Source organism: Palaemon carinicauda, chromosome 22, assembly GCF_036898095.1.
Source record: "Palaemon carinicauda isolate YSFRI2023 chromosome 22, ASM3689809v2, whole genome shotgun sequence".
NCBI classification, from domain to species: Eukaryota; Metazoa; Arthropoda; class Malacostraca; order Decapoda; family Palaemonidae; genus Palaemon; species Palaemon carinicauda.
In genome coordinates, this window is record NC_090746.1 from 53098791 (window position 1) to 53114087 (window position 15297).

A 15297-nucleotide genomic window follows, 5' to 3' on the forward strand; every position below is an offset into this window, starting at 1 on the left:
ATCTTAACAGGTGGCTGGTGCCCTGACCAACCTACTACCTGTAGCGATATACTTTCGGTGAAGCTTGAAGACGAGCTGTAAGACTTTTAGAGCGGTATAGCCACCCACTCACTCACACCTTGGTTGTGTTACCACTTATGCTTTTGGCTAGGTGAAGAACAGAGGTTGTTGCTCTCTTCGTCCCAACTTGACTTGCCATTTGACTTTATGGCTTTTTCTGCTTTTTCAGGTGTGATTGTGTTCTTCCTTGACTGTCCTTATGCAGACCTGTTCAGGACTGCACGCTCCTGTGGCACTTTCATGTCCTCTGTAAAAGGGAATACAGGAAATTATTTTAAAATATGCAAATTTCTTTAAAAAAAGTAGGTACCATCGCTCCGGGAGATATATCTCGTTTTGGAACGAACAGTTTCCTCATAAGTGCGAAATCAGAAACACAATCTGTTATATTATGCAATCTAAAGACAGAGAATACTGACATGAAGTCGGATGTGAAACCTTATCTAAACTTCAGTTATGGAAGAGGAGTAGTTTTCAATAAAGACTTGTATGAGTTTATGGAAGAAGAGTTACTGACCATGTGTTCTTTAACTGTGTGGAAAGTGTATAAAGACCCTGGAACATCAATGATCATACTTACTTTCCAGGATGCTGATGTGCCTTTCCACATTTACATAGAAAATGAATGGATTAAAGCTCAAACTTTTAAGCAGAAGCTACTGCAATGTTTTAATTGCTTTAGATATGGGCATCCTTCTAAAGTTTGCAGGAATGAAAAAATGGGTAGTACTTGCTCCAATGTTTACCATGGAGATTGTACACTAGAGGCCAATTGTTTAAACTGCAATTTGAATCATAAATCTACTGATAGGAGCTGCAAGCAATAAAAGTTAGAAGGGACTGCCCTCAATAAATTCAGTATAGAATATATAAGTGTGGGGCATGCCAAGAGGCTATTGAGTAAATCAACAAGTTATGGAAAGGTACAGTATTGAAATCAGGAGGAAAAATGAGACAGGAGACATCCAACCCACCTATTACTGCCAGTATTCCCAAAAAAAGAAATTTGCCAACTTGTGATAAAATTCTGCATGATAAGGCAAGAATATCATCTCCTAAGGCTTTGCTCACCTCTATTAAACCTTTGTCCCTCATTACAAAGACTAATACTAACCTCACTCAGGCTATATTTTTGCCTGATTTGATGGAGGTTTCACATAAAACAGAGTTATCAGGTGCACCTTTAGTGGAGAGACACCAAACCCTGATAACTCACCACCCATTACAGTAATAGGAAAAGAGAGAGACCTCCATCTCTCTCAGCCCCATTCATTAAAAACACCAAAGTTATGACATCAAATAGATATGAGGTTCTGTCTGTTGATATATCAGATCAACAAGAAAACTATTTAAATCAATAGAAAATTCAAGTTGAGGTGTACCATCCCCCTCAAGAATTAGGTAAAAAGAACATTGAAAAGGATAATGTAAAACCTAACTTATCAAGACCCACACTTAAGAAGCCTACAGAAAATATTGTTAAATAAAAAATGACAGTGTGAAGACCTCATCCAAGATGTCTTCCAGAAAATAATCCATAGTTGTCTCCTCCATTTTGCAATGGAATTGTCAGGGTTTAAGGGCCAAATATGAAGAACTTGAGCTCCTCATTCATGAGCACTTCCCTATAGTTGTATGTCTACTGGAGAGCAAGCTTGATGCTAATACTCCATGTCCTCGAGAGTATGTTAGCTATAGGACACCATATGATCAACAAACAGGGAGCCATGTTGGAAGTCTTACATACGTTCCCGAGATGTTCCTAAAATATTTTCACCTATTTGTACCCCTCTGCAGGCAGTGGTTGTACAAATTAATGTAGGGAGAAAATACATAATTTGCTCTCTTTATTTCCTCCTAATGACAATATCTTGTATAATGATTTAGCAGAGGTGATTCAACAACTCCCTCAACCTTTTCTCTTGTTGGGGAATTTTAATAGTAGACATCCTTTATGGGGTGATGTTTTAGCAAACACAAGGGGCAACATTTTATCATTTATTGTGGAAAATGAAGGTGTTGGACTACTTAATACAGGAGAGCCCACGCACTTCCATGTTCAGATAGGTACCTTGTCGTGTATTGACTTATTAATTGCATGCTCTAATTGCCTTCTCGATTTCGGTTGGAGGATATTAGATGATTGGCATACTAGTGATCATGCACCAATTTTTTAACCACCAACAATGGTCCACCTTTACAGAGATTACCACGATGGAATTTTGACAAGGCGGACTGGGATAGATTTCATGAGCTAAGCGAAATTGAAGGAAATGCAGAACAGTTTGAGAATATTGATGATGCCATAGAATTGCAGAATGGAACCCTCCATACAGTAGGAGTCGAATCAATACCCAAAACAACAGGGTTATTCAAACAACAACCAGTCCCCTGATGGTCTTCAGAACTAACTGCCCTGCACAGAGCCACAAGGAGGTCTGTAACTCGATTGCGCAGATGCCGCACCGAGGAGAATTTAATTACATACAAGAAATGTAGAGCACAGTTCCGTCGTGCCATGAAAGAAGCTAGGCACCAGTCTTTGGTGTCTTTTTGTTTCCTCCATTAACAGTAGAACACCACCATCTTCTGTGTGGAGGAAAGTAAAAAAGATAGGAGGCAAATTCACCCCAAACCCACCACCAGTGTTGAAGGTTAATGGACAGTATATGACTGGTGCAACTGAGGTTAGCAATGCCTGGGCTGATCATTTCTCAAATGTATCATGCAAGTGTAAAGCATCTCCTGGTCACCAGTATAAGAGCATTGAAGAAAAGAAAGTTTTAAATTCTGCAAGAGGAAGGGAAGAGTCATACAATTCTTCTTATACTGAGAGAGAATTTGATTCCGCACTTGCTACGTGTAATGATACAGCTCCTGGACCAGATAGAATTCCATATGCAATGATTAAACATTACCTGTTGATACCAAGTTGTTTATTTTAAGTATTATTAACAGAATATGGCATGATCATAATTATCCAAGTGTTTGGGAACTAGCCATTATTTTAGCCTTTTTAATCGACGTCAATGACCTTCGATGTCAAGATGCTAGAGAACTTCAAATCATTCATTCATTTAGCCTTTTTAAAACCCGGTAAGAATAATTTTTATCTGCAAACTATTAACCAATTGCATTTACTTCTTGTTTATGTAAGATCATGGGGAAGATGGTCAATACATGACTGATATGGTACCTGGAAAAGGTGGGTATTTTATCACCTATCCAGTGTGGATTTAGAAAAATGCACTCAACGACTGATGTGTGTTGATACGACTGGAATCCTCTTATTTGTGAAGCCTTTGCTTCAAAACAGCACCATCTAACAGTCTTTTTTTATCTTGAAAAAGCATATGATATTACATAGAGGTATGGTATACTTAAAATCATTCATAATTCAAGATTATGAGGAGAGCTACCATTGTTCATTCAATCATTTATTTCACATAGATTTTTTCGAGTGAGAGTAGGGGAAACTATCGGAAAGAAAATGTTAGGAAGGAAGTGTTCCCCAGGTTAGTGTACTAAGTGCAACCCTATTTGCACTATCAATTAATGAGATATACTCTGTTATTCTTCAAGATATGCTCTCAACACTATTTGTAGATGATCTCTCCATATCATTTGCTGGAGCTAGAATGGCAATAGTTTAGAGAAAACTACAACTCGCAATTGATAGAATTATTCAGTGGGCTGATATGAATGGGTTTAAGTTACTGACAAGCAAAACTACTGTTTTCCATTTCTGTCGTATTCGGGGAGTGCATCCAGATCCTGATATGTACTGTACATCAAAGGTCAACGGATCCCATTTGCAAGGGAAGCTAGGTTTTTAGGCTTGATATTTGATTGTAGGTTGACATGGGTTCTTCACTTGAATTCATTAAAAGCAAAATGCCTTGATGCTTTAACACTTTTAAAATTTTTGTCCCATATATCATGGGGGGCAGACTGCAAAACTATTTTAAAGTTATACAAGGCCTTAATTTAAAAAAAAAAAATTGATTATGGCTGTGAAATATACTCCACAGCCACCCCAAATTGACTAAAGATTTTAGATTCTATACACCATACTGGTATCAAATTGGCAACAGGAGCATTTAGAACTTCACATATTCCAAGCCTTCTTGTTGACGCTGGAGAATTACCGTTAGACCTTACCGAAAGTCTTCTATTATTTGGTATTGATTTAGGCTGCAAAGGCTTCCTAATTCTTTAGCCTGTCAGACTGCAAGCCTTGCAAAGCACTCAACATACTTTGAGATGCACCCAAAATCCCCTTAACCTTATGGTTTTCGGGTGAAACGACAGACAGTCTTATTATAAGTAGAACTAAGGTGCTTCCATTTAAGGTATCATCAATGCCTCCATGGAAATTACCAGAGGTGATAAGTAATAGCTTTTTCAAAAAGAAAGATAAAAATAAGTATACATGGGTAAGAGTGGCAAATGGAAGAGTAGTAGAAAGGGCATTAATGGATTATGTGTTGATAACTAAAATAATGTTTGGAAGATTGAAAGACGTGCACGTGGTTAGGGGTATGGCTAACGGTATGTCTGATCATTTTTTGGTGGAAGGAAAATTAGTTGTAGCAAAAGAATTGGGGATTAGAGTAGGTGGATGTAAAAGGGAGATAGTGAGGGTTGAAGAGCTAATAAAACCGGGTGTAAAAAGTAAATATCAGGAAAGGTTGAAAATGATATATGACGAAGTGAAAGTAAGAGAAACTGGCAATTTAGAGGAGGAGTGGAAGTTAGTAAAAGAAAATTTTGTTGGGATTGCAAGTGATGTGTGTGGAAAGAAGGTTGTTGGAGGCAGCATGAGGAAGGGCAGTGAATGGTGGAATGAAGGAGTGAAGGTAAAAGTGGAAGAGAAAAAGAGGGCTTTTGAAGAATGGCTGCAGAGTAATAGTATAGAGAAGCATGAAAAATATAAAGAGAAAAATGTGGAAGTAAAGCGCAAGGTACGTGAGGCAAAGAGGGCAGCTGACCTGAGGAGGGGTCAGGGATTAGGTCATTCATATGAAGAGAATAATAAGAAGTTTTGGAAAGAAGTGAAGAGAGTAAGGAAGGCTGGCTCAAGAATGGAAGAGACAGTGAAAGATGGAAATGGAAGGTTGTTAAAAGGAGAGGAGGCAAGGAAAAGATGGGCGGAATATTTTGAAAGTTTACTGAATGTTGATGATAATAGGGAGGCAGATATAATTGCTGTTGCAGGTGTTGAGGTGCTAGTGATGGGAGATGAGAATGAGAGAGAGATTACAATAGATGAAGTGAGGAGATCACTAGATGAAACGAGAGTAGGAAAAGCATCTGGTATGGATGGTGTGAGAGCTGAGATGTTGAAGGAGGGGGGTGTGACTGTACTTGAATGGTTGGTGAGATTGTTTAATGTGTGTTTTGTGTTGTCAATGGTACCAGTAGATTGGGTCTGTGCATGTATTGTACCACTATATAAGGGTAAGGGAGATGTGCATGAGTGTTGTAATTCAAGAGGTATTAGTTTGTTGAGTGTAGTTGGAAAAGTGTATGGTAGAGTACTGATTAATAGGATTAAGGATAAAACAGAGAATGCAATCTTGGAAGTACAGGGTGGTTTTAGAAGAGGTAGGGGTTGTATGAATCAGATTTTTACAGTTAGGCAGATATGCGAGAAATATTTAGCAAAAGGTAAGGAGGTGTATGTTGCGTTTATGGATCTGGAGAAAGCGTATGATAGAGTTGATAGGGAAGCAATGTGGAATGTGATGAGGTTATATGGAGTTGGTGGAAGGTTGTTGCAAGCAGTGAAAAGTTTCTACAAAGGTAGTAAAGCATGTGTTAGGATAGGAAATGAAGTGAGTGATTGGTTTCCGGTGAGAGTGGGGCTGAGACAGGGATGTGTGATGTCGCCGTGGTTGTTTAACTTGTATGTTGATGGAGTGGGGAGAGAGGTGAATGCTCGAGTGCTTGGACGAGGATTAAAACTGGTAGACGAGTTTGACCATGAATGGGAGGTAAATCAGTTGTTGTTTGCGGATGATACTGTACTGGTAGCAGACACAGAAGAGAAGCTTGGACGATTAGTGACAGAATTTGGAAGTGTGTGTGAGAGAAGGAAGTTGAGAGTTAATGTGGGTAAGAGTAAGGTTATGAGATTTACGAGAAGGGAAGGTGGTGCAAGGTTGAATGTCATGTTGAATGGAGAGTTACTTGAGGAGGTGGATCAGTTTAAGTACTTGGGGTCTGTTGTTGCAGCAAATGGTGGAGTGGAAGCAGATGTACGTCAGAGAGTGAATGAAGGTTGCAAAGTGTTGGGGGCAGTTAAGGGAGTATTAAAAAATAGAGGGTTGGGCATGAATGTAAAGAGAGTTCTATATGAGAAAGTGATTGTACCAACTGTGATGTATGGATCGGAGTTGTGGGGAATGAAAGTGATGGAGAGACAGAAATTGTATGTGTTTGAGATGTGTCTAAGGAGTATGGCTGGTGTATCTCGAGTAGATAGGGTTAGGAACGAAGTGGCGAGAGTGAGAACGGGTGTAAGAAATGAGTTAGCAGCTAGAGTGGATATGAATGTGTTGAGGTGGTTTGGCCATGTTGAGAGAATGGAAAATGGCTGTCTGCTAAAGAAGGTGATGAATGCAAGAGTTGATGGGAGAAGTACTAGAGGAAGGCCAAGGTTTGGGTGGATGGATGGAGTGAAGGAAGCTCTGGGTGATAGGAGGATAGATGTGAGCGAGGCAAGAGAGCGTGCTAGAAATAGGAATGAATGGCGAGCGATTGTGACGCAGTTCCGGTAGGCCCTGCTGCTGCCTCCGATGCCTTAAATGACCGGGGAGGTAGCAGCAGTAGGGGATTCAGCATTATGAAGCTTCATCTGTGGTGGATAATGTGGGAGGGTGGGCTGACACCCTAGCAGTACCAGCTGAACTCGGTTGAGTCCCTTGTTAGGCTGGGAGGAACGTAGAGAGTAGAGGTCCCCTTTTTGTTTTTGTTTCTTTGTTGATGTCGGCTACCCCCCAAAATTGGGGGAAGTGCCATGGTATATGTATGAATGTATCCTATTTTAAATATTTTATTGTAGTTAAAAGAATATGACTGACTTAGAAGCCAGGTCTCTTTTTATGGAACATGTTGCAGAACACAAGGATTCCACTTTTATATATATTAATGGCTCAGAGTATAAAGTAATGCTTTTAATTATAGAGGTGCACTTCCTTTAACAGCTTCCTTATATACTGGTGAACGTTACAGCATACTAACCTCTGTTGAAAAAAAAGCGTTGGAAGAAGGGGGTAATTTTACCATTTTTAGTGATGGAAGGAGTGTCCTTCAAGCTATAATAGTTTTTAATTTGAGTAACCTTTTAGTTTTAAAGATTTTAGAATGGCTTTTTATTATTGGACTGAGAGGTGTAACAGTTAAATTTTGCTGGGTTCCAACACACGTAGGTGTGTCTGGAGACAAGAAGGCAGATTTACTGGCAAAGAATGCTTCAGCTGAATAGCAACCAAGAAGGTATCCCATTCATTGTGATGACCGTTTACCCAACATTAAGAATTTGATTTCTAATAATTGGCAACAGCATTGGGATTGTTTAATTGAAAATGAAATGTGAAAAATAACAAATTCTATATACCACTGGAAGTATAACTCGGTTGACACATGAATATCTGCTCACTGGCCAATACCAGCCATATTGTGACGACTGTTTAGTACCATTGACAGTGAAGCATTTGTTGACCGAATGCCCCACATATAGTAGTGAAAGAAATAGATATCTGTTTGAGGCTCGAGGTGAGGATGGCAGGTTGATCCTTGCCAAGATTTTTGGACATGTTGTGTCCTACCATGCTAGTGGTATTTTTAGCTTTATTTCAGAAGCAGGTCTTCTGAAAGATATTTTACTTTTAAAATGATATCTTTACTTTTAAGGTTTTAATGGAATATTCTTCTATTTTTTTTAATTTACAATAAACGATATCGGCGTCAATGATCTTAGATGTCAGGATGCCAGAAAACCTCAAATCAATCAATCAATCAATCGTCGTTCGCCAGCTTACAGGCATTCACCTCCTCGTCGTTCGCCAGCTCTGAGGCGTTTGCCATCACGATGTTCGCCAGCAACTTATCATTCGCTAGTCTCTCGGTATTCACCAACTTTTCATTTATCAGCTCTTCGGCATTCGTCAGCTACTGGGGCGCAAGTTCCACTAGTCAGCATAGGATCGTCATTCGCCAATGCATGACCATCACTCCCCTACTCGGGATCGTCACTCTTCTGTTTCAGATCCACACAGGTCAGCGCGTGACCCTCCCTTGCCAGCTCGTCATCGTCACCTTCCATCGTGGGATCATATCTTGCCAGCCAGGGCCCGTCCCTTACAGTCTCATGACCATTCCCCTCCAGCTTTGGTCCCCCTCTTCCGTGGACTCTTCGTCGGTCCATGACTGCTGACCAACCCCCGATCAAATTAGAGACGACACCCATCGTCCTTACTTCGAGAGCTTGTCTTTTTCTCGTCATCAGGCTAGAGATCGATCTCCGTTGCAGAATGCTGAGCCTTCTAGGCATTCCAGGTATAGTCCTAAACCTATATGTTCCAGGGAAGCATGATCACCTAGGCCTAAGCAAACTTTTCCAGGACATGCAAGAGCCTTTCCTAATGTGTGAGAGCCTCTTCATTCCCACAGGAATTATTGTCTTCCAGTGGAGACCCAACACAACGGACGCCCAGTCCCCTTCCTGGCCAACCACAGGGAGTCTTTTTGGTCTCAGCTTCCGTCCACCTCCAAGACATCACGTTCTTACAAGCTAGAGCGAGAGGCCATGCCTGTGCCAATTATTTCAGGTCAGAGTCTTTCCGGGCTCCAAGACCGCAGACTCCTAGGAAGCGATCTCCATCATCTGGCCTTCCTAAGGAGCTTCCTGTCTTTCCTGCATTGAGTAAAGCACCTGCTTGGTTCGGCGATTTGATAAAGACAGCACGTAAAACGGTCTCGGATGTGCTTCCCGCAGACCAGGCAGTAGCCAATACCCCAGTGATTCCCCTGAAGAAGTCAGTTACTCCCAGTTTGGCCTCCCCCCTGGCAGACCCCAAACCAAGAGCCTTGTGATCACCCCACGCAGACCTCTATCTCCGGTGTCACCTCTGAAGAAGGGAGAAGCGGCAGGCGCAAAGAGGGACATCCAGCAAGACTTTTCCCAGGTGCAATTGACTCCTGCATTAACGACCATGAAGAACACTACTCCTCTGGGAGATACCCACCACCTTCGTACAAGCCGAGGTCTCTAAGGAGACTGACCATACTGTGGCAGTTCCTTCAGCAAGAGAGGAATAGCCTTCTACCAGGCGGGAAGAACCCTCCAGACCTTCACTTCTGGAAGCGTACCTCCAGACCTTCACTTCTGGAAGGGTACCTCCCAACCCGTAGAGAGTCCAAGAACGCCAAGACGCTCCCTAAGAGTACATCATTCAGGCCGACAAGGCATCTGTAAGAGGAGCCTCGAGGGACCTCTCCAGCGGTGACAGGGGTCAGCAAGTGACGTTCCCTCTAGGACCATGGTAGATGACTTTGACCTACTCCGGGCTCTTATGGGTGAGATCTCGGGGGTGGATGACAACCTAGATTAAGAGGATGACTATCTCCTAAGGGCTGCTATTCCTAGACTGATGGAGGCAGAACAGAAAGAGTCAGAGCCCGACTTCTGGCAGGTATTGGCCTGCACGATTGCCATCAATGGGTTGGCTGACCCAATGATGGCCCCTCAGGAGGGCAAAAACACTGTCCTTGACCACGTTTACGGCGTACAACGACCTCCCAAGTCTAGTGCAGCTTTGCTTTGGTCTAAGGGATTGGCAGGTGCCTGGAGGAAGGCCTTTTCCCAGATCACTGGCTTCTCTAGTTCCCTCCATTCGGGCTTATCCTTTAGGTTAGTCCTTCTGTCTTTCGTGCAGCAGAGGAAGTAGTATGAGGTCTCAAACGAGCCCCTTCTGGCCCTGCCTCTAGACTCACCAGATGAGTGTCCTATGAAAGACTTCGGACTCCCCATCACTTTCACAGCGTCTGACATCCTCAACATAGAGAAGGTAGCGAAGTATGCCAAGCAGCTACTTTGTGGCTGAATCTGTGGTTGGTGTCTGTGGGACACCTTGTTAGATCCGAGGATTGGTCCAAGGAATCTACGGGGAGATCGATGGAAACTTTTCTCTTGTTGGGACCAGAACTATCGAGTTTCTCTCCCACCAGGTAGTCAACCTGTGGATGAATGCCATTTTGAGGAAAAAAAGACTCGATAATAGAAAGGTTTCATCGGCAAGTCCCAAACTCAAAGTGACGAGGCTAAGGAGCTTCACTCTCGATAGGTCCACCCTGTTTAGGCCGGAAGACGTTGAACGGGTGGCAGAGCACTGGAGGAAGTCCAACCAGGACTTAGCTATTTATACATACTTGCCCGCCAACCCTGTCCCCGTCCAAGTCCTGCCTCTAAGCAAAGTGAGGCTCAGTCACAGGTGTGTGATTGACGGGTTTATCTAGTTAGCCCCCCCCCCCCCCCCCCCCCCCCCCCCCCCCCCGCGCGCGCGCGCTAACTAGCTTATCAGTAGTTAACCCTTGCTGAATTCTAATGGCTCGCCTTTTCAGCTTCACCAAAAGTAATACCCCTATAAATTGCTAAGGTTTGCATCGTTAGGAAAAATACAAATTACCTCCGAATTTGTCATTCATCACCATATCTACTCTGATTAGAAACAAAACCAGCAAGGTTCTGTACTTATGATTAAAAAGGTATCAAATGGTCAAAGCTGCCAAATCTGTGACAAACCCTTTTAAACTTATGTATGTTGGGTTGAGAATTTTTTTTAACTTTCTAAATACATGTAGTAACATTCTTCCCCTATTTTTTAGGATCTGAAGCCGAGCAACATTGCTGTTAATGAAGACTGTGAACTGAAGATTCTGGATTTTGGTTTAGCGAGGCCCACAGAGTCAGAAATGACAGGATATGTTGCAACCAGATGGTATCGTGCACCGGAGATCATGCTTAATTGGATGCATTATAATCAAACAGGTATGAAAGTCTTTGATGTTGTTTTAAATTTTTGCTTCAATTATTGTTTAAATCAAAGGAACAGCACATGAAGTCAACAAAACCCATAGAAACTGCAGAATAACAATTTGACACTGAGGTGTAAATAGTTCCCATGCTAACAAACCTTATGTTATTTTTGTTGATTATCTATCGGCGAAGCTGAAAGGTAGCCATTAGACTAAAAGTGCGTGGTGGCAACCCTGCCTAACCGCTTGAATGGGTAGGCCAGGGGTGGCTGGGTGATAACCAGCTGCCTCTATATATACTCTCACGGCCGTGAACTACGTCACTTTTTTTCTTTTGGCTTGTAGAGAAGGGGCGTCTCCTCTCTCTCCTCCAAAAACTGCCCTTAACTTTGTAATCTTTCTTTCTCATTTCTGGTGCGCTTGTGCTTCTTCTGATCGCCCTCATGTGGACCTGTCTTGGGCGCGAGGGTGCTGCGTGCAGTACCTTTATGTCATCGCTGGATACCGAACCGCACTCTCTGTGTCCTTCGTGTAGAGGGCATCGCTGCGAGCAGGGTTCACCCTGTGAAGAGTGTATGGAGGGGCATGCCTCCCAATGGGAGAACTTTGGATGGCGCAGAAAGAAGGCTAATCGCGATTTTTCTCCATCAAGGACAAGGAAAGCACGTTCTTCTTCTCACACCCCTAAACCTTTTTCTAAAGCTCCTCATTCGCGCTCTTCCAAGGGGCGATCGAGCAGGAGCGCAGACCGCATAACTCCTTGGTAACCCCAGGGTACAGGCTGGGGGTAGTTGCTTCCCTTAGAGGAGCAACTTCACTTCCAGCAGCCGGGGAGCCATTTTCCCATGCAAATGTGTTGCAGGCATGACCGTCCTAGGGGTTTTTGCACCCCCTTCGAAAAAAGAGATTCTTTGACTCCTTCAGCTTAGTGCCAGGAAGGATCCTACTCCAGAGCCCTAAACATCCTATGCTTTGAAGGTTTGCGAGCTCCATCTGTCACCCTCTCCTGGACCTTTCACGCGTGGAAGAGGCAATTGCACACGTTCGCCCTCCAACGACCTCCTGCTGATGACGGTCTTAATCGCCATTCTGAGACATCGTAGTCTGTTAACCCTCAGCCCTCTCTTTCTCCCCACAGTAATACTTCGGCTCTAGAAGATGATCTTCAAGAGACCGGCGTTCCTTTCACCAGCTGTGCTTGGGGACGAGATTCTCCATCTTCTCGTCCCTCTTAATGAGAGAATGCCTTGATGAAGTCATTGGGCTTCAGCGCGGCATATCATTCCCGTGTTGAAATTTAGTGACGGGCAAGAGGGCTCTCAAACTTGGGGAAATTGCTCCCCCAGTTCGAATCTAAATTTCTCTCTGTCATCTTTTTCTTCCTCTTAATATTGCTTCGACCTTCTCCTAATTTTATAAACTTTCTTTCCTGTTGCTGCCTCAACTCTATGAGAAAAATTTCCCTCATTATATATGTATATATATATATATATATATATATATATATATATATATATATATATATATATATATATATATATATATATATATATATATATATATATATATATATACAGTGAACCCTCGCTACTTCGCGGTTCGACAATCGCGGATTCACCACTTCGCGGGGTTTTCCCATAACCCATATATATATACATATCGCGGATTTTCCGGAAAATTCGAAAATACTGCGAAATCTGAAGACAACCAAATACGATATTTTGTTACCTGTAATTCCATTAATACTGTAATTAGTAATATCTGCTCTTACTGATTGTTCATTGCATTACATATGATATATAATTCAGCACAGAAAGAAATAAAACACGAAAAGAGAATGTGATCATACGATAATTCAGTACGTAGTAAAATTAAATCGAACATGAAACGCAAATCAGATGCAGTCATACCATATTAGAATGGTGTGTACTGTAATGGATGTGCTTCTTTTCCATGAATCTTTTGTATGTATACGTACGTAGTACAGTACTGCATCCAATAATATTCTTTGTTGCAAAAATCACATTTCGAATAAGCGTACGAGAGAGAGAGAGAGAGAGAGAGAGAGAGAGAGAGAGAGAGAGAGAGAGAGAGAGGCAAAAAATAGCGTACGTAAATTTTTATTATTATTGTTATTATTATTATTATTGTTGTTGTTGTTAATAAAATTATTATTGTTATTATTATTATCATTATTATTATTATTATTACTGTACAGTATTATTATCATTATTTATTATTATTACGGTATTGTACTTAATCTACGTACGTTCAGTATGCGCGGGGCATCTTCTATGAGTAACCAACGCATCATAGTACTGTAAGACGGGTTGTGATTGGTTCAAGCGCTGATAGATGACGAATCAGAACTCAAGTTTTGTTATCTAGCCTGTGATTGGTGTTTTGCCCGCATCTTCTACCCGCAGCATCAAAGTTCTCGCGGGGCTGGATCGTTCACTTTCTCTTTCCGCGTATTGCTGAGTAGACGTTCTTAAGTTTGTGAAGTTTAATCTGTGCTGTGTGCGACTGTTTTAAGTTGAACTTTTTGTTGAACTTTCTGTTAAATCCTACTGTACAATGCCTCCCAAGCGTTCTGCTTCTAGTAAGGCTGGTAGTGAGCCTAAACGCCACCGAAGGATGATGACGATAGCTGAGAAGGTTACGCTTCTCGACATGTTAAAAGATGGTAGAAGTTACGCGGCCGCCGGCCGCCATTTTGGCATCAACGAATCCACCGTTCGCTATATCAAAAAGGACGAGGCGAACATTAGAAAGACTGCTGCAATCACCTTTAGCAGATCAGCGAAGCGAGTCGTTACAACGCGTAATAAAACGATCGTACGCATGGAAGGTGCTTTAGCTGTGTGGATTGCCGACTGCCGGAAGAAGAACATAGCCTTGGATACGAACACCATCCAAACAAAGGCTTTGAGTTTATATGAGAATTTTGCTGCAAAGGAACCTAAAGACGACGACGGCAACCATGCTGAAGATGATGATGATGCAGATGATCCTCAACCAGGGACATCCACTGATTCCCAGCCTCAGAAACGTTTTTCCGCAAGCAAAGGATGGTTCGCGAAGTTTCAGAAACGCTTCGCCCTGAAAAGCGTTTCCCTGCATGGGGAGTCTGCTTCCGCTGACACTGCCGCTGCTGAAACTTACGTGAACCAGACGTTCAAGAATATTATCGCCGAAGGTGGATACAAGCCGGAACAAGTCTTTAATATGGATGAGACTGGCTTGTTTTGGAAGAGAATGCCGTCGCGAACTTTCCTGTTCAAAGAGGAAGCCAAAGCCTCTGGCTTTAAGGCATTCAAGGATCGCGTTACCCTCGTGATGTGTGGCAATGCTGCTGGATTTTTGTTAAAGCCGGGGCTTATTTATAAGTCGAAAAATCCTCGCGCTTTGAAAAATAAAAATAAGAATCTCCTTCCCCGTGTACTGGATGCATAATCAAAAAGCATGGATTACGAAGATGCTGACTTCCAACTGGTTCCACCAGTGTTTCATCCCGCAAGTCCATGAATATCTCTTAGAGAAGGGCTTGCCATTCAAGATCCTTCTCCTTATGGATAACGCTGGTGGACACGCAACTGACCTGTCGCGTGAGGGCGTTCAGGTTGAGTTCCTGCCACCCAACACCACGTCATTAATTCAACCGATGGACCAGGGGGTTATCAGGGCGTTCAAGGCCCTCTACACGAAGAATACCTTGGCGGACCTCGTTGCGTGTGTGGATGCTGCCCAAGATGACGAGGATGAAGATTTCAACTTGAAGGCGTACTGGCGGCAGTACACCATAGCCACGTGCCTGCAGAATATTCAGAAGGCACTTCAAGAGATGAAACCTGCAACCGTGAATGCGAGCTGGAAGAAGCTGTGGCCCGATATTGTTTACGACGACAAGGGATTTACTCCGTCGGAAATCCAACACTCTGCAATACGGAAATCTGTGCAGTTGGCTGCCATAATTGGAGGTGACGGGTTTGGCGACATGACGACTGAAGACGTCGACGAGTTGTTGGACTGCCATTCCCAGCCCCTAACTGACGCAGACCTCGAAGACCTGACGAAATCGGCAAGTGAGGAAGAGAGTGAGGGTACCCAGGAAGAGACCCAAGAAAATGTAGAAGAAACGGGCTTAACATTAGAACGGCTTGCCAAGTTCTGCAACCATATCAAGGAGGCGAAAGA

General features: G+C 42.7%; 1 protein-coding gene across 3 annotated transcripts in view; it reads left to right on the forward strand.

The window, feature by feature from the left end:
• LOC137616440 (mitogen-activated protein kinase 14-like) overlaps positions 1–15297 on the forward strand; it is a 258883-nt gene that overhangs the window by 102650 nt on the left and 140936 nt on the right. For all 3 annotated transcript variants that reach the window (XM_068346191.1, XM_068346190.1, XM_068346188.1), the window contains exon 5: positions 10951–11113. In XM_068346191.1, the coding sequence (XP_068202292.1) occupies positions 10951–11113 (163 nt within the window). The remainder of the gene's footprint in view (positions 1–10950; positions 11114–15297) is intronic.